The 19,946-nt window shown below is 44.1% G+C and overlaps 1 protein-coding gene across 4 annotated transcripts in view; it reads left to right on the forward strand.

The window, feature by feature from the left end:
• The window catches only part of LOC128873113 (mucin-2), a 289,775-nt gene that overhangs the window by 237,150 nt on the left and 32,679 nt on the right, over nt 1-19,946 (forward strand). For all 4 annotated transcript variants that reach the window (XM_054116419.1, XM_054116420.1, XM_054116421.1 and 1 more), the window contains exon 5: nt 12,309-12,406. In XM_054116419.1, coding sequence (XP_053972394.1) covers nt 12,309-12,406 — 98 coding nt within the window. The remainder of the gene's footprint in view (nt 1-12,308; nt 12,407-19,946) is intronic.

Consider the following 19,946-nt stretch of genomic DNA (forward strand, 5'->3'; position numbering starts at 1 on the left):
TACGCTCGCGCACGAGTGGACGCCGCCTCTTTTCAGGAGAAGCCGTAAATTACCTACTTTCTGCTCCACGTTCCACGGCTCAAAGAGTCCCGGCTGACCACTGGGAGGCGAAGTCGCGTTTACCAGCACAGATGACCACTGCACCACGGCCGAGAAGGCTTAAAAAATTACTCGCCGTGCGATTAAACGAGTTTTCGAAGTTCTTTCAAGCACGAACGTCGAGAACGAGCGAGGGCGAGCTGGATAAAGTGGGTGGCGGTCGGAGAAAGAGGAAGGGGAGGAGTGGCGGGTGAAAATATAGAGGGGGATTGCAGACCAGAGGGATATTTTTTCTGTGAAGCCACCGAGCGACGTCGCCTGTCGTCCGCTAATTTAATAAAATTTTTCTTTTCCTCTTGTACCCCGAAAGAGGAAAAACCCGACGAACGCGTCGATGGTCGAGGAACAGGGGTGAGAGGGACGGGGAGTGGGGGAGGCAAAAGGCAAGAGAAGAAGTACAGCAAAAAAGTTGTACACCAATTAACGGATTGAAGTTACCATCAGATGCAGGCTGACTTCGAGAGGCCAGCTCGTGGAGTCCACGAAGGGTTGGACTATCATTAGCGGGGGTCAGCCACTTAAACGGCCGATCTCTTCCGTCGTTGGTACGTTGAAGTTGAAAGAGCTCGGCCAGTCGACCCGTGGACCACTCGTGCCACTTTCTTCGTCGATTGCTTTTCGATGCAACCGACCGTTTCCGTCGCTAACCGCCCCCGACGAGCCCCACATCTCGCGCGCCGCTTTGACCGCTTTGACGAACTCGAGTCCGAGCCCGATTGAATCGCAATTAGACGTTGATCGATTGTTTAAAGAGATCGATTGTTCGCTGGAGCAAAGGGTGCGTGGGTTAGCCGACGAATATATCGGGCTCGAGGATTTGGGAAGTCGGTGCGTTTTGAGGGATAAAGATGGAGCTATGCTCGGCCAGGTGTACGCGCTTCGTTAATTGCTTTCGTTATTTTGGCGAATGTGTAATTAATTGGACATTTCAAATAAGGGAGCAGTAAATTAAAGAATAAGGGTACTAGAGATTTTTATATTGAAAGATCGTGCTTTAAGAAATTTTCGAAGCTGGGAATCCTTTAGTATTTATCAATTATTTAATTAACTAGAATTTTGATTTTGAGAATATTAGTATGTTTCGATCAGGAACCTCTGAATTCAGAGCTGTAATTTCATTCTTATTTCGGAAAGAAAATATTTTAAAAATGTATCGTAGTGTTATTTCGTAGAAAGGGTTATTCTAAAAACTATTTTAAAATACTATTAAATGATTTATGGGAAATTCATAGCTCTTCGTAATAAAATTAGGGGGAGATTTGAACCGATGACACGAACCAATGCAATTGGAGGACGTGTCTACATTCTCAACGAATGCTATATTCGGTCTTAGGTGACGACGAGGCGGTTGAGAGTGACGACGAAGGATTGCCAAGGAGAAGGTGAAACGCGAATAGGGGGTTGGAAATAGCATCTCAGAGGTTATCTCGGAATCTTAATGCGTAATGGCTGAGACGATCTTGGATTACTAATAAGCATCGATCTCGTCGAGAGTACTTCCCAGTTCCTTCATCTTAACGTTTCATCTTCATGGCTGTTACCTTCTTTTCATTGTGCATTAAACTCTCTTCACTGTAAAATATTGGGGTTCCAATTTGGTTAGGAATCGATGGGGAACGATTTATATTTAAACCGATAAAAGAAAATGTAATAGAAAATACACCTACAGAAATGACTTCAATTATTATTATACAATTAAAATGGCAAAAATAAAAAATAGAATTCAAAAGGTAGAAGAATAAACAAGTCTCAGAAATGTTGTATAAAAAATAAAACTACAAAACAGGCCCGTAAGACAATAACGTCCAAACGATATTCCGCGAAGCTCGTAAACAGTTGCTCGCGTTTTTCTGTAAATCATACTTCGTCGAGTTCCGTGTCGTTTTAGAAATATATGCGCGATACGCTCGCGGCTTTCAAACAGACACGCGATGGCGCGCGATTCATCATGCTGGAGGAGTGTTTCGGTGAAAACAAATACGTCGGCGGGACGTATTAAACGTACCTGTGGATACGTCGAGATAACGCTGGGTCGATTCGTCCACTGGTCGAATCTGCCACAGGAGGGGTTTCACAGAGAACACCCAGTCGATGAAGAGAACGGGGAGAGGGAGATGGAGAGGGTAAACAGAGAAGGTAAGAGAGAAAGCTCGTCGCCGCGAGCCATGCAATGCGAACCGCGAAACAAATGGAATGATCGCGACGGGGATGGAAATAAAGCGTTCTCGTCGTCCTCTGGCCGTGGATCGGCCACCATCCCGACGAAGGGATGGGACAGGGAACGTGGAATAAAACAAAACCGCCCTCGATCTCCGGATTGACGAGCGCTCGACCGGTAAAAACGACGGAGCGCTCTTCCACCGCGTTCGAAGCGCTGGCTTGTGCGTTTCCAGTCATCGTTCGCGTGGATGTGACTGGAGCTGTTGTTACTCTGTAGAAACAGAGAAGTATGGTATCGATAGCATAGAAAAATACAACAATATATTATCATTTCATGTACCAGGAACAGTTTTTGTTCAGGATGGTCGATGCGTTAGAAGTTCTGTGGAAATCAGTAAAATTTAGTTAAAAAGTGTATTTAAGTTTGATATTTTGAAAAGTCGATACCTATAAAAATTGAAACATTTCCCTACTTCAGTAATCGATATGTCACTTAGAACACACTTAAAACTTAGAAGGGAATCAGAAGGGACGTACAGAACACTCCTGCGCATGGAAACCTGTCGATCAACGCGTTACATCTCAACCGTTTCAATAAAACAATGAACTGCGTGGCTGCGTTAATCGGTGTCCAAATTACCACAGTTGTCGCCACGCAGAGGTTAACGCGCGATTCTTCCAAGCGAGTTCCCGCGCTGTGGACACAGGAACAGTGGCACTCGTTATTCCGGGCCGTTTCTTCGGTCATCACGGATGGAAATATCATCCGCGCTCAGGAAGCTCGTGAAAAGGAGGGGGTGGGGGCGTAGGATGGGCCGTGTGTGCGTAGACAGGTGCGTGCAGGACCCTCAACAGGTGGTCACTCGTAACCGTGAGGGTTGCGGCACAGCCTAGTGGCTACCCATCCGTCAAGGGCTTTGTGTGCCCTTGTGCGCGGCACCGTCCGTGGTCGGTGCGGCCGGTGTGCCCATCGTCCTTGAAAAAAACTGGCCCTTTTTTCCTTTCCACCCCTAGCCACCGACGAAACGACCTCGCCTTCCACCCCTTCGCGTCCAACGGCAAGCCACGGCTCGATCCTCGTGGCTGTCGCCTCTCGTCGAGTTTCCACGGTCGAAACAATGGTTTCGTTAATTAAGATTTCTTTCTGCGAGCGGTGCCGGTCCCTCTTCGTTTCGCCCTCCTTCAGTTTTTCACCCTCGAGCTTCCATGAGCTGATCACGGCTGGGAGGAACGACACTTCTCGCTGGGACACGATAGGCACCAAACGTTTTGGTACTCCCTGGAGTATTATTGCAAATGACTTTTGTAATTCAAACTCGTATGAGATATATACATACATCGTGAGCTCCATATATTCTGACATTTCACACATTGAATGTATGTCCTCGTTAGACTACAGAGATTACATTGAAAGAAGAAAAATAATAGTCGCAAGCACAGAGCATACATCTAACACGAAAAATTAAATCCACATGAAATCCCTTATAGCCCATAAGGAATTCTGAAACGCTACCCTTCCTCCGGGTGGCGCCGGTGGCCTGCACCGCAGTAGTCGTACATTTTGAAAACTTGATTCCTGGGCGTTCCAGCGAAGAAAATCGCGGCACCGTCGCCGTCGGATTCGCAGGCGGCTGAATAAGAATCCTCGGGGTGTGGAGGGGGAGAGGGCAGAGATCCGGATTTAAGGCGTCGTCCGTGAAAGCCCTCTGGAGGCGTCGGAGACTTGGTCGGGGGTAGTTTAAGAGAAAGAGAAAATGGCTGGGGATGGAAAAGCAGGCAGGAGAACGACGACGACGACGACGAGGAGGAGGACGGGCGTGTTGGAGTGTAAGTGCTAAGATCTTGGAGTGCATTAACATGCCCCCGAGGCAAGCTGAGTACAACCCTTCTTACATCCAGATCTCGAACCGAGACCACCGTGGCCCCAGGGTTGCAAGGAAGGGGGGGCAACGAAGAAAGAAGAACGGATACCGTGGAGATTCTCACTTAATTGTATTAGAAATGCTTTATCTCTGGTCGCGAGAATTCGTCCCTTGGAATTCAGCTTTCTGAGATTTTTCTCTCGTTGACGAAGGTTTATTTAATGCGGACAGCGCGAAGTTTCCGTCCGCTGGTATTGTAGTAAAAATTTTGTAGCGAACGGGAAGTAAGTATTTTTTTAGTAATCATTTCCAACTTTGGTGTAGGTCCCTTTCTGGTAGAGAGTGGTATATGTTATTGGTTACCCCCCCATATCGATAAGCTCATTTTTTAAAATTTTACAGCTGTAAAATAAAACTTCCAACGCTTCTCATTTGAACTCTGCGTGGAGTGTTTTCACCGCTGTGACTCCACGTACGCCTTCTTTCGTTTCTTCTTTCCTGGATATTTAAACGCTAATTTCGACCCGTCTCCGGTGCAAAATATCTTTTCCATGCAGGTAGCCAGAACGTCGCGCATAATTATTTAAATGTGAACTTCGAAGCGGCGCAAGATTGTACGAAGGGAGGCAAGGGATTCTTCGTGACGATGCCTATACCACCACGTTCTTGCGGTGGTATACGTCTTACATTATTTAGAAGGAGTCGAGGACGAAGATGCCGGGTACTGGCGCATGCTAATCACTCGACCCAGATTGAATAATGAATTAGTATTCTTTTCCTTCTCCCTCGCCGCCCGACGGTTTCAGTTGGCGGTCCTCGGAGGACCCGTCGTCTACGTGACAGGTTTTTTATTATCCGATAGAAAGACTTTCTTCCTTATCCGTCGAGGCTGGCCCAGCTCGTTAGCTATGTATATACGAGACTCGCCTAATTCCCTATTAACGTTCCGATATTCAAATTGGTAGCTTACAATCCGAACGCCAGGAAATATTTTTCAAATTGATAATCTTCCGAGTTTGAGCATCGATCGACCCTTTCGAATTGGATCTTAGTTTCCTCGCAACAGGATCATTTGATTGGATAGAGAAGATTCTTTTTTGGGATATAAATAAATTGTATTTATTACGATTAACGTTGTACTCCTTTTGGAATAAAGAAAACATCTGCAACCAAGGTCAAAAGGTTAAACATTAACATAATTCAAAGTCAGGATAAAGCTACCCCGTAATTACTACGTTAACATGAAAATATTGTGTCGTTCATAGTCACGCAATAACTATTAAGATGAGGGCATCGGATGGAAGAGAGGAACGTTAGCATAATGTTTTCGTATAGAGACCCGTACGTAACGTGTTGTGTGCACGTGTCTGTGTACACAACGCACGCATACGTAACGCGGTTCATCGCGTAGTACACCTCCTCAGTACTTTGTGTGCAAATTGCGCACAGGAAGAGGACTCTCAGTCCTGGCACCGAGGAAGAAACAAGTCCCTGACGCGACCTCCTTGTACGAGAGCCGAATGAAAATTTAAAGCTAAAGAGTTCCCATCGCAGCCATAGTTCCCTTCTCGTCGAAAGCCTGATTAAGCCCTTTTTCGTTGTTAATATTGATAACCGGTCCAAAGTCGTTACAAAATCGTCTTCGAAAAGTTGAGCAAAGTGTGCATAATCTAACGTTCTCTTTTCTGTAAAATATAGGTTTTCAGTCGTTCGTTCTGAATTATAAAACTATACTTAACTATACTTACTCTTCCAAAATATTGTGGGATGGAGGATTCGAAATCTTATCGATTCGACGATAAAATAATACTCTTCATTTATTATAGACTTCGACATCCAACACGTGAATATTAGGTTTAATATCATTTATGAAAGTAGGAATATTATAGGTCGATTAGTTTGTACAAATAAAAATATTTAACTTGGCACGCCCTCGTTCTGTCATTCCCCGAACATTACTTTTATTGCTGCGACACCGTTCACTCCCTGGATAACTGTACTCGTTTACCCGACGTTAGTTAATCCCCAGCGACGCTTAAAATATGAAAAGCGTGGTAAGATACAGCGTAAGAAGGGTTAAAAGAAAGCGTGAACGGCGGTTTAGCCGGTGGTCTTGAAGTATCTCGAGGGAAAGTCGAGTTGGAGATTACGGCGCAACCTTCCACGAGACCTTGAATTAGGTTGGAACGTTCCTCGTCTTTGTCCTCCGCGAGCCTCCTCGGCAATTTTAACACCCATTCCAGGAGCAACAGAGAAAGGATTCTTATTATTGTTCTTAAGGGATTAGGGCCTCTAGTTTTGCGGTGAACTGTACGCTCCATCCTATAATAACACCGACCCAACCATCCTCGGATGCCATAGTTGTGTTCGCCCAGCTTCTCTCGTTGCGTTTATCTGTATTCGCGCCTGTGCGCGATCTCAACTACTCGGGGCATGCTCACGACTAGAATTTGGTCGAATTCCTCGACAAACTGATCGACGATCCAATGGAGACACCGGTGCAGCGATTAGGTTTAGGATATGTACATACTTTAGGAGAACTAGCTAGTTGAGGCTGAGAAATTTCTTTGCGTTGAATCGGAAACGGTTCGAATAGTTTTGTTCTTTCTTATCGGGTGACGAGGTGACTTTTATTATTTAATCTGTCAGGTCTCCGCTTAATTGAAAATTGTCTTTGAACAATTTATAGGTTTAATTTTCACATTGTTTCCAAGAAGTGCGACACGTTCTCGAGTACCTACGTTTCACCGTTTCGCGCCACCCTCTTCCGTTAATGAGGGAACCTAGCTGAAATGCGGTTAGAAACGCTCCCTGTCCCCCTTCCCCTTCACTCGAGGCAGGCCGTACGCTGGAAAACAAGACATTTATAAACACCCACCGCGAGATTAGATTTGTTAAGATAATGGGCCGCCCGGTTTAGCGAGGCGTCTCCACTGCGCTAGCAACTATTACCCTGAAGAGGCTGCAACCGCCGTCTCCTTAATCCTAAATATGACCTCGTGTAAGCAGTTAGGCTGTTGGTGTACCCTCGCGCGAGGACTACGCGTCCTCCAGATCCTTCTTTATGAATTCGTTGGGGTAAGACGCCGGGTTATCGTTGATGCTCACGTCGAGACTTGTAAATCTTCATCTCGCTATTCTCGGCGTATGAACTCGTTGAATCTTTGGGGAAGTGGTCTGTACAAATTCTTCAATTTTCAAGGTGCGTTAAATTTTTTATTTCGTCCCCCTCCCCCTTCCAGGTTGTCAATTACGAAATCGTATCCACATTTGAACGTCGTTGGCGTTAGTCGTAACTAAGAATAAAGGGTCGTCGATTATCTCCGTCGCCTGCGAGATTGGATTTCGAATTAAACTAAGGAAGCGCGTAATGCGACAGGATAATATATCGATAACAAAACGAAGGGTCGGTGACAAACTGCAAACCGCACTTTCATCGTCAGGGATACGATTAGGGAAAAATTCGTCCTGTTTTAATGGCCAGTGAAAATTAAATACCGCGGTGTCCACCCCTTAGGTCCGGCCACCTAATAATTCATACGAGGAATGTAAAAAGGGCGAGCCCTTTCTCTCTGTCGCTACGCTTCGAGGAGGAAGGAGCGAGAACGAGAAAAGCCAAGGGGGTAGAAAAATACGAGCTCGTGTTTATCTTGAGATTTGTAGCCGCCCTGTTCCCGATATTTATTGGCCTCGCAGGGAACGGCCGATGCCACGGCCTGACGGACCGTTAAATTTTATTATGTTTTTTTCACCGATGCCGAAATAACGCGTCGCTGGATACGGCGTCGTAAAGATAAATCCCGATCGTCCGTGGATCATTGTTTCCTCGCGAAATCGCGACGTTAGCATCCGAGTCTTCAGTCCTTTACAACCATTTTTTCTAAGAGATAAAGTAGTGGGTTCAAATTGAGGACTCGAAACTGACAAAGGTGTGCTCTTTTTCCTTGTTAATTTATTAATATTTATAGCTAAAATTCTATTGATTCGTTGAGTTAATTTCGTTTGTAAAATTATGAAATAAACTTGGTTTTTTTAATGAAAGCACGTATAAGGTACAGTTTATCGTCGATCATTTAACAGAAATATTCCGTCAAAAACATAATTTATCGTGGATAACCGCGTTAGGAAATTTTCTGAACGAAGGCACAGGTAGATTGGTATAGGTGATGCCAATTAAGGGAGACGACGGTGGTGAGCATTGAACTAGAACTAAGGGCTGGCGGATGCCGATGATATATGTGGTGGAAAATACTGGAGGCAATCTGTCACGCCATCGACGTCTCGTAGGCGCCATCTCTTCTATTTTCTCTTGCTTCCTCGTCCCTCGCACTTATTGGAACCAAAAAAAAAAAAAAAACGAATCTATTAAAAATTTAAGAAAACCAAAGAGAAAGTTATTCAATTTTCCCTGGTAAAACATAGTGTAGCATACTGAAATTACAAATTTCGAAATTATGTATCTGACTAGCACGAACAGTAAACAAACCTTTGATTCAAAATTATTAAAACCTAGAAATTGTAACTTCTGTTAACGTTCTACAGAAGAATTCGAGTCACCCTAATTAAAGCTCAGACATTTCCCTCCGGTAAACAGGCAATTTCTTTCAAGCACACGATCCTTGGTGCTTCCAAAAACAGCGAACCAGTCCTTCGCCTCCATACGTTTCTCCACACACTGCACAAAAAAAAAAAAATAACCAACCAACAATCCGTTCTCTGGGAAGTAGTCGTACACGACGATGCAGAGAACAGTCCGGTAGCAAAGAGAATCTGGTCTCTTCAGGCTCACAAAAGGCAGGAGGATGTTTATCCCCGTCCTTCTTTAGTATCCGGAAGTCGAGGCAGTTCCTCTTACTCTCCTCTTTTCCTTCTTCCCTCTCACACGCGCCCTTTCCGGGTATACGGCTGATTAAACGCGCAACTACGTAACGTAACGCAAATATACTGGCTCGCCAGGCCGCCCCCCTCTCATCCCCCAGCGTCGTTCTCGTCGGCCATCCCTTGAACTGCCGTTGAAGAGAGGATGGACTCGTTTCGCTCTCGATTCCACCTTTCGGCTCTCTTTGAATTCCAACCCCGGTCACTTGACGGAAATATTTATCGAGGGTCTTTGCCGAGGCCCCCTCGTTGCCCTACTCCTTCGGGCTAGACAGGACGACGACAGGGAGCAGCAGTCGGTCGTAGCTCGTCCTGCTACCTTTCAACGACGCGCCTCTATCGACGGATGTCCCACCGCTCCGTCTCTCTCTGTTCCTCGCCCTATCGCGACTCCTCCCCTCCCGCGAGTTCTTTGATCCATTTCATGGAGTTTGTTCGGCTCGGATTATTTGCTCTCTTAATTACATTTCGATCCTGTCTTGGCCTCTCTCGCACCCACGCGACGGGGGTCTCGTCGCCTGAACGATCGTCAGCACCGACTGTTGTCGCGTGGATACGTCATGTGCGTGCATTTCAAATGGCTGCGACACAGAACGCAAAAAGGGAGAGCGTAGATTCTGTTTGGCATGTGGAATTAATTTTCTATTTTTCAGCTATAGTTTGACATATTGATATGGGTGACAGTGCTTTTCACTGAAGCACGAAGAGGAAGTAATTCTGAAAGTTTAGCTACGATAGAAACGAATTTAAATGAAATTCATGAATTTTGATGATTAGTAAATGATTGGATGATGATCGGTGAATGACGATGGACGAAATTAACGAAACATCAATTTACAAAGAATTCCTTTGAAAATACTTAGGCGAAATTGTTGAAAATATTCAGTGGAATAATTCAAGGGGTGTACGCTGAATATGTTCCGCCGCGAAAGATAAAGGACGGTTTCCGACAAACCTGAATGCGCACTGTCTTTAATTAAGGAAAAAAAAAATGTAATGTAAACCGAAAACTAGTCGGGGTTATGGGGACTCCCCGTGGCTTTCCAGCCGCAGGGGTCGCTCGTCCCCCACGAACCATAGAGGGTGGAACAAAGGAAGTTATCGTCGCAGAATTTTTATAGCGCGGAGAGAAAGAAATGTAAATCAGGTTTTGGTTCGTCTTTGCGTTAAGATGAAGAGAACGCGAGGGAAGGAACTTGAGACTGTCGCCGGCTTGCCGTGGATCGGAAGTGTTGTCGTATAAAACTGAATTAACTGTGCTCCTTCTTCCTCCTTCGCGTGCGGGCTTCCGTCTTATTTATTATAAATATAATCTTGCTGTTTCCATTCCTCCCAGCCAACCGCTGCATCGTATTTTATGCTTCTATTTACATGTTGAGATAGGAATGCATCTTTCATGCGGTATGGAAATGTTTTTAACAGTGTCTGGGAAAATACGAGATGATTTGTGACGAGAAGAACATGGCGAGAGGTCTGTCAGTTACTACTTCGTATATTTCTCTCGTATTATATTATAATTAAATTATATGTACTTGTCAGGATGAAGTACTATCTACTATTAAAGATGTAAATGAAATTATTGTGCAGGAAATAAGCGAACTGATGAGCTTGTTACACTCCAACGTTACTGGGAAGTTTAATAAACAGTATTACATTGTTCGTAAACTTCGAGAGTTCCCTCAAAGAAAGAATTTACGATCCAGTCGATACAAATTTAAAGTATTCAAGAAATAGTTGTACAAACCTTTTCATTGGACTTCACTTCATTAATTTACATGCACACATTTTTCAATAGTTCTGGATATACCCGTTTGCTTATATTTATAATACATATAATATTTATATCAAACTGTTGATAATTCTACCAATGAAATATGTTGATAATTCCAACGACTAGGATAGTATAGAAACGATATGCACACGCCTCGATTGAATCGCACTTGAATTACAATCTCATTTCGAATTTATAGATTCCACTGTTCGAAATTAACGGCGAACTTCACCAATGTCTTCGCGCTGTCGTTAAGATGAGGTTCGGAAACGATTAAAAATATCCATTGCCGATAAATTCTCCATTTTACGTCGCGGTTGATCGCCCCCCCAGCGAGAACTATCGATATTACTCGAACGTTTCCGTGATATTTTTCGCGAGCATCCCCGTCAACGTCGCGGCTCGAGTCGACAGACAAAATCGCGCCGTAACCGCGCGACGATCCGCAACTTTATACGTTCCTGATAATCTCTGAGAGAGGCCAGGAACGGTTACTCGCGGTAGTTGTCGAGATTTATGAAATGGCAATAAAATTTATATGACTGGGTGGCTCGTTAGGGGTGCGGCTCGCTCGTTCAGATTGATGTCGGGCGCGAGTCTGGTCCACTTGCCCGGGGCTGCGTTTGTTTCTCTCCGCGATTGTCGTAGGAACGGTCTACTGCCGTTATTAATCCCTTGGAAATCGCGGGAGAGCTTCAGTCATCGTTCACCGGAGAAAAATATGGCCGTAATATTTCTTTGGTCGGGGGTGACTCAATTTCGACTGAATTTGTCCGCTAGATCCGATTATGCTGCCAGTGTCTCGATTGAGAGCCTCGTGGGAATCCAACGGGCGAAAAATTTGATCGTGCCTGGTCTCTTCCACGCGTTTTTTAAACAAGGAGTTTTGGTCTTATAAATATTTTGATGTTAAATGAATATAATGGAACACATGCATAGAATATTTATTCGTCCCAAATTGCTAATTTATCAGGGAATGTGAATGCTGTCCGTGAGATATGAATTCTTGGCCCCCGCGCTTCAAGTTATCTTGGTAAGAGAATTATTTCCTTCGCGTTTCGTTTCGAGTGATGGAATCAAAGATGAGAGAAAGAAAGGGGTGCTTTCGATGAGTCACTTATACGGTAAATCACGCGTACGCTCTGTCGAGCATGATGCCTCGAGGACATATCTGCTCTACCTGTTGCGCAATTCCCTATCGACGACAGCGAGGATCGTGCAAAGAATTCAAAAGGTGCACAGAAAAATGTTTCTTCTGTATATTTTCAATTCGATCGTGTGCATAATCCCTTAAAGCGGATCGCGTCGAAGTTCGACTGTCTCAAGTGTCGTCGTGCTATTGGGTGTTGGAATATCTGCTTTGCAATGCTAATGGAATTAAACAATTAGATGGTTAGTTGCTTATTGGACCAATTAACAAAGTATTCCTCTAATTGCATTGTTGAATACTAAATGCAACATGAAAATCCGTCACATATTCAGACATAAAATATTGTTAGAGTAATTATTCTTTCTAACTTATTCTTTTCCTGTTATAGGTGAATGATCGAGTCAGGTCGCCAGGAACATCACGATGTTTAACCACCACGATGTCTCTGTCAATTTCACCTTCGAGTCCTGAGGAACCCGTCACGCTGTAAGTACGCTATAAACGAGTATTCATCAAAGCACTGATCACCTATACACACAACCCCCACCTCAAAAGATACGTAATTGTTGTTCAGCAATTATCGTAACTAAATAATGAATCTCGTGTGCGTAAATCAAATTATTCGCTCATTAATGAATCTCCTTATAATAGTAAAAGTCCCGAAAGCTGACGTTATTATTCGAGAATTATTCCGAACTCGTATATGTTCTATTGTTATCAGACTTGTATTCTGGGCCTTTATTAAATTTTAAAATATCTGTTCACCTATGGAGGTACCTTACAATTTTATCCCATTCATTATTGCGGAATGTTATACAGGCTCCATAGGCTGCCGCGTAACGCATAGTCTATCGAATTCGCGAATGAGTCTTTTTGGTATTCCCTGCTGCGGATGTAATTATTCGGGAGTTTGCCAGTTACTCTTTGAATACAACGCATTTTGTAAGGATGGGATGGTGGAAGACCAGCAAATGTTAATAATAATGCCACGAATCAATTTTAAAACATCCACGATTCGACTGATTAAATATATTTTAGAGGTGTAACATTGTGTAAATATTGAATATACATTGATATAATTGAAATTATTTTTCTACAATTTTGATTCTATTGGAGAAAGATATGGATCAGTTAATCTTTCAGACCTTTCATTCCTCTTCGCCATTCAAAAGACTTTATCGCATAGATTTGTACTCCCCAAGCATACAGTAACAAAACTATCCCCAATACAAAATACAAAACATAACCATGCATTTGATGTGCCTCCTACTGGACCCGATATGAAATAGTACCACATTTTAAACTACCACTGTCTCTGACTATTCCAAAACGCGTGAATATTTGGTCGCCACGGCAATCCAGCAAAAGATCACGGCTCGTCTCGCAATCTGCGGGCGCCCTTTCTATAGCCATCGAAAAAGCCACTCAGACAAATTAGTCCCTGCCGTTTCTCCCGCGCGAAAGAACGTTTCCACGTAGTTGTGGACCGCCGGGTATATATCCAGGGTCTCTCTGTTCTTGCAGCCGTGGGCTCGGTGTCGCGGGCCACCGCTTTGGATGGCATCGTTGCCGCGGGACGCCGAGGGCGGCGATATTTATGCCAGTTTTTTATTGCGCTTTAGCCCGAGAGCAGAATGGAAACAATATGTCACCGGGCGGTAAGGGGTGCACGAAGTTCTTGTAGCACCGGTCTGGTGGCACCTAACGTTAATACTAACGCCTCCGCCGTGACTGCGCCCTACGCTCGGCGTCATGATTTTAAATGAACAACCCCCGCGTTTCACCCTATCGCACGGCGCAACCGGGGAGAGGGCGGTTCGGGCGCGAAGTGTGCCGCGCGATCCAGTTTCCAACGATGGAAATCGATTTCGATACATTTTCGCGTGGGGGTTGATCGTAATTTACATTCTGTTCTGGTCGCGTATGATGGTGCAAGATGGTCAGGTTTGGTTGGGAAAAGTTTTGGGAAAACGAGCATTTGTGTTTTTTTGAGGAAAGTGGAGGTGATAATTGTTTGGTAGAAGGATGTTGGTTTCTTCGATTATTCCTGTAAATTTGATCGCAAGTATCAACGAAAATGTTGGCTGGCGTATTTCGAATCTCCAAAGGCGAACGATTGCCGCCTGTTATGCCTGCGAAGGTACCCCTGAAAAAAAGAAGGGCCTGGGGTCTCAAGAGTCATCGGATAAGTGCATATCGATTTCTCCCGATTGGCGAGGGTTGGACGGTGGTAAGATCGAGGCGAATGGGAAAAAAGAAGGCGGTAAAAAGGGCAAAGGCTATAAGTAACGGACCGTCTGGTGGAAAGCGCTCGAGGGCGAACAGTGATTTAGAGAAATTAAAACTTTAATTCATGTTCGAGTTCGCGGGGGGTGTGCCCCTTCCCTCTCTCTCCGCCAACCCCCTGGCACCACTTTCGGTCTGCGGCATTCCGAGCCCCCCTGTTGATCGGCCAGAATTCACTCCGCGCGTAAATTGGTGCGCACAACTTCGTCGCTCGTTTTTTACGTGTCTTTGTTTCGAAATTTATTTTCGAATTATTGTTGTAATTTACGTCTATTTTTAATTTTCTTCATACACGTTTTACTCGGATTCATTCGTATTTAATTTTTAAAAAATGGACTCTAATGAATTTATTACTTCTACATCGTAGGAACTTCATTGCTTCCGAAAGTCGTCTGTCCCACCTTTTAACTGACTTTTCTTCCCAAACGAAATCTAAGAGTCAGCAGAAATGTAAAAGATTCATGGAAGCACGTAGATGAAAGAAAGTACACAAGTAAATGTAAATGCGAAACAGTGCAGTAAATCTAAATTTCGAAAAGATGCTCTTGTAACTTTTACGAGCGACCATATGTGATATAGAATATGAGAAAAGGACGCGCCCTTTGCCCTTCTCGACCTTCGTTGGCCGTTGTCCCTTTTGCCCAGAGCTCTTCTCTCCCTCTTAGAGCTTCTCTCTCCGTCTGCATTTTCCTTCCCCGTTTTCGGGACGACCTCCGTCTCCAATAAATTCCCATCACCGTCCTCAGGTACGCCTTCGCTAGTAAATCATAGCATAAGTGAATCCGAATTGAATTCAATGAGTAAATATGGCGGTCGAATAATGAAAGGCAACCACGGATCCGGCAACCGTTACCGCGAAAAGCAAGATTTCGTCGAAGGAAAATTACTTTCAACGTTGCTGAAAATGGAAGTAACGATTTAAATAACTGATATTAATTGCAGTAACAATCAACCGTGGAAACGACATAATTTTCTGATGCGATGTAAATCGTTTAGATAGTCCAATAAAGTATATTTATGGCGACGAATCGTTGTCGAGAGAATGAAGTGACGTCGAAAGGACTGAAACCTCGCTAATTTAAAAGCAATTCTCTGTCTTCTCTGCTACGCTACCCCACCGCGCGTGGCCATCTTTTATGGGGCATCATCGAGGGGCAATACATGTAAATCGTGTCTGGCACGCTATGCCTACGTCCATATAGACGCGCGTAGACTCTAGTCAAGAAGCAGCGGGCGAGTGGAAATGCATAAATACATGAACCACTGCGAAACTACTAACGAAAAAGGGACGGGGACAAGCTTGGCCCGCATATGCCTCGAGCGAGCTGTACCTCCTAGAGGCGTAATAACGCGTGGATAACCCGGGCTCTCTTCTCGCGAAAATGCGACCTTTTGGAATGTCGTGTCTTCCCCCTCGAAAAAATACTGCGATTTCGGCCTCGCAGCCTCGAGAACCCGCGACACGGATGAGGAATGAGAGAGAATTTTATTCCTTTCGGATTCGAGCCGGCGTTTATGGTAAACGAGGCAGGAAAGTAATCGTTAAAACGGGTTTGTACGTTTATTTCACGTGGACACTTTGTATAGAATGGTAGTCTTGGAATTTTTTGTGATTCTGACAATAATTTGTTCCCACCGTGTGTATTAATTTAATCCAGAGACAAGCAATAATCCAACCGTGAAGACTTGAATTACTCTACAGAAATACTCTAACTCACTCAAGACGCTCTCAAACAAACTTAATTTTCTCTACACTGCAGCGAAACAAATTGCATGCATCTCATCAGGCTTTGGCTATATTTAAGGATTTCCACCCCCTAATCAATCCAACGCATGCACACATACCCCGAAACCTTATTCTTAAGTTAAACGCTCGAAACTTTCCGGGTAGTAATTACGGAGCACACTGAAACTAGGTTTCACGTCATTTCATACTGTTACTCGTGAGAACTCTGTTTTAGTAGTAAGATTCTTCTTAAAACTTCCATGGCGGGCGAATCTCGGCAGTGATTACTATTTTATCGCGCTGCCGAAGGGCTGATTCGTTTTCTCAGATACACTCAAAAATCTTTGCAAGCTTGCTGCATCCTTATTCGGGATAATGTTAGGTGAATCATGATTTTTCTTCGTGAATTTATTTACGTCTTGTGACGCGACGAAGAGTCTTGATCTAATCTTGATTTTTCTTCTTCTTCTTCAACAAAACTACTAATTTTCTAGTACTATTTATTCAAACATAATCTACCACACTCTATATGTACATAATTCAGCACTATTGTTTCTCCATACAATTTTAATTTCGCGTCCAATTTTTATCAAATACCTTTGTATCTTTCCTCGTGGAAGAAACTCGAATTAAATTCATACAAATTTGTTTCAAACTGTAACCGAATCCTTTGAAGACGAGATAATCGAAGGGATGGAGGTCGACGAAAATGTTGTCCCGTATCATGGAGGGTAGTATGCCCGCAACAATTTTCACGGCAATGTAATTAACCTTACAAGTATGTGAAATATCTCAAGAAACACGCTGACCACATTAATCTTGCCGATCCGTTCAGGCATACTTTAACCAACGTCGACGGCTACACTCCGCCGCCTCACGTAAATAACCCAAAACGTGTAGAGCTCACTAACACCAGCGAGCTTGTGGTCTGCGGTGACTAAGAAATTTGTTAGAAGTTTATTGCGCTACAAAGAGCTACGAGCGACTCGAAAGTGAGCGAGTGATGATTCAAAGTACGCTAAAATCGAGGAATCTTAAATAATCGTGGCGGCGTTGGTAGAATATGGATAAGAATTTCAATTTTCACAAGCTCGTCTTCGAGGATTCTTTTGTCGTCCAACTAGTTTGTTCCGAATTGCAATCGTCCATGAAAGACCAAACAAGGAAAGAAAATGACTTAAAAGCGATTGATCCGAATCGTTTAACTACGAGTTCAGCGTGAAGGATGAATCTGCAGGAATTAGAGAGACGAGATTCGCATTCCTGCGTTACTGTCACGCGAATAATTACGCGTTAGAGAGAGAAAGAGAGAGAGCGAGAGACGAAGACGAACAAGAAACGCATGGAGAGAAGGAAAATAGAGGAGAAGGAGCCTGGAAGGGTTGCTGTTGCTGGCTGAGTTGCTGTTGCCTACGTTGCTGCCTCGACGTCTCCGACTCTGGCGTTGCGCGATTTGCAGCCAACAGGAGAAACCAGAGCTAATAAAAGCCCACAATTACCTCCGGTTCGAGCCATTTGTCTTGACGGGCGTCTCATGCCCGATATAATTCACCCTGGCAACAACACATTGTTGCCTAATGAGGTGTAAAACATTCCGAGATATCTGGCTGTCTGGCTGCGAGGCGGTCCCCGTTTCCGGGACACTGATCCGCGATACGATCGTTGCTCCTCTATCCGTGATATTCTTATATTAGTCCTCTGGCTTTCATCATCGGGATTGCGCGAACCTCTGGACTTTCGTGTCGAGTTCTCGTCTGGCTTGTCGCACGAATTACTTTTGTGAATAGACTGAATACTAGCTTTATTAGAGCGATTGTTTAGTTGCTTGGAACATGGGAAGCGAGTAGGATGATTCGACCTAAATGTTTAGCGTGGAGTCATTTAATCGGTAGGCCTTCAGGGGCTGTAGCTATGTTTGATTGTAGCTACAGTACGGGTTTAGCGATCCCGAGGTACCCGAGCTATAGAGAGAGCCGATGGCATCTTAATTTAGAGATGCCAGAGAATTATGAATGTGACGCGAATGTCAAAATTAAAACTGATTGCGTGGACACAACTACTCGTTCAAATATCTACAGCTGTTCTCACATTCTAAACTCAGCCTGCGCACTCTACTTCATTTTACGCCCTTACAATTCCTCGTAAATAAAGCTCTCGTCCACCATTTCGTGTAGCAACGGTTGTATCCCAGGCCATGATCGCACCCGTGCTCCTTTTTCGGTTGCAGAGTACACACGGAGCTCTGTCAATTCGATTTAGTCGAGGGATGTGGTACGTGCCCCTTCGTTCGTTCTATCCACCCCCTCGCGACCCCTTTGTCTTTATTTCTTCGGGCTAGCAGTGATTTGCTGCGATAAAGCCGCATCGACAGGCGACGCACGTGTATCGCGTGTCGAAGGACACGCTAACGCTCCCAGTCGGGCCCTTTCGAGAACGTCGGGCGAAGAAAGGGCGAAGAAGGTTATGATATATTTGTAATCATGTTACTCGATACGTGCCCTTCCGTTACAACTGCTCCTGGTAACAAACTGCCGTGGACCTTTTTCACTTTATGGCCGTGCGCACGCACGTATAACACTTCGCGGCACGGAATGAGAGAGTTGGCGAAACTCTGCGTTCCGTGTATTTATGGTTTGAAAAGAGAGCCCGATAGAGATATTTGTACGCGACGCGTAGTCTGCTGAACGGTGGCAAATTGTTTGATTTTTACGGTTGATTCTAAACGATTCAATAATAGTTATTTGGAACGAGCGTTTAGGGGGTGGATTACAGAATCAGGTTTTCGTCTAGAAAATCAATAACGATCGCTACGAATATTCGTAAGATTCCCAACGAAAGCATTTTCAGAGTATAAAAATCGTCCAAAATAAATGCGAAATTTGCACACGTGAAACAAATATATTTTCAGGGAATATATTTTTCCGAAGGCCATGGGTAGAGATGTAGGTGTTCCTCCAACCCCCAACAGAGCGAATTTACCGTAAAAAAGGGGTGGGCATTGTCGGGAACTGTAGTTACGTCCTCTCCCGAAATGACCGATTCATTTATTCATGAGATGCGCTCCGTGAAAAAGTTTTGTGACACCGGAAACAGTCGAGGGCATCGTTCGAATTCATCGACACACACGGCTACACGTAATTCCAGGCCGAGGAATCCCGCGTAGAAGGGGCTTTTGAGTTTTAAGGGCCGCCATCAGTGCAAGCCCATGAGGCTCGAGAAATTGCATCGTAATCCAAGAACACCACGAGGCGGACTGGTTTTCGGAGAGGCAATTCCAACAAGCCGTAACAATCTGGCGGTGGCGTCGACTGAGGCATATTATTATGGTCGTAGCTCGGACAGTTTATTCCAGGTTCGTTTCAGAATTTACTGCTCCTCCGTTGTTTTCCAGTAAGGAAACTGGCTGACGTTAGGTCTCGTCCCGTTTCTCCTACAGATGCCAGGCATAATTAAATTGTCAATCATACTCGACGCGCTGTCCCTTGGAGAAAAAACTTCATTGTTGATATGAAATTACTAGCCACGTATGACGAAAGGGATTAAGAATGTATGAAAGGGTAGTTTACAACAATTACATTTATGTGTTTTTAGTTTCTATACTTTCACTCGTGGCGTTGATCTGATGAAGTGTGTACTACTTTGGTTGCCAATCTATACAAAATTCAAGGATTCTCGCCGTATTATCACGATTGTTTATTGAAAGAGAGGGGTGCAACCTTTATTTTATTTTTAATAAAATCGAACACGAGCACTCTGATGCAATGCAGTTTTATTATATGCATAAAAAGACTGTATTTCTAAACGTTTCCATACAATTACTTTGACCTTTTTTTAATTAAAAGCATTGCTAAAATATAATAATTAGTTTATTTTATTTCAGTAACCTTAATACTCCATTTCTACTAATTTATCGTTGAGTTACGATTGGCTTTCAAGCGCAAGAACACTCCAACTTCCAAGGACACTTCTAAGGACACTCCGAGTTCATCCGAGCACGGGCAATATTGCCATAAG

The sequence above is a fragment of the Hylaeus volcanicus genome, chromosome 3 (genome assembly GCF_026283585.1).
Source record: "Hylaeus volcanicus isolate JK05 chromosome 3, UHH_iyHylVolc1.0_haploid, whole genome shotgun sequence".
Classification (NCBI taxonomy): domain Eukaryota; kingdom Metazoa; phylum Arthropoda; class Insecta; order Hymenoptera; family Colletidae; genus Hylaeus; species Hylaeus volcanicus.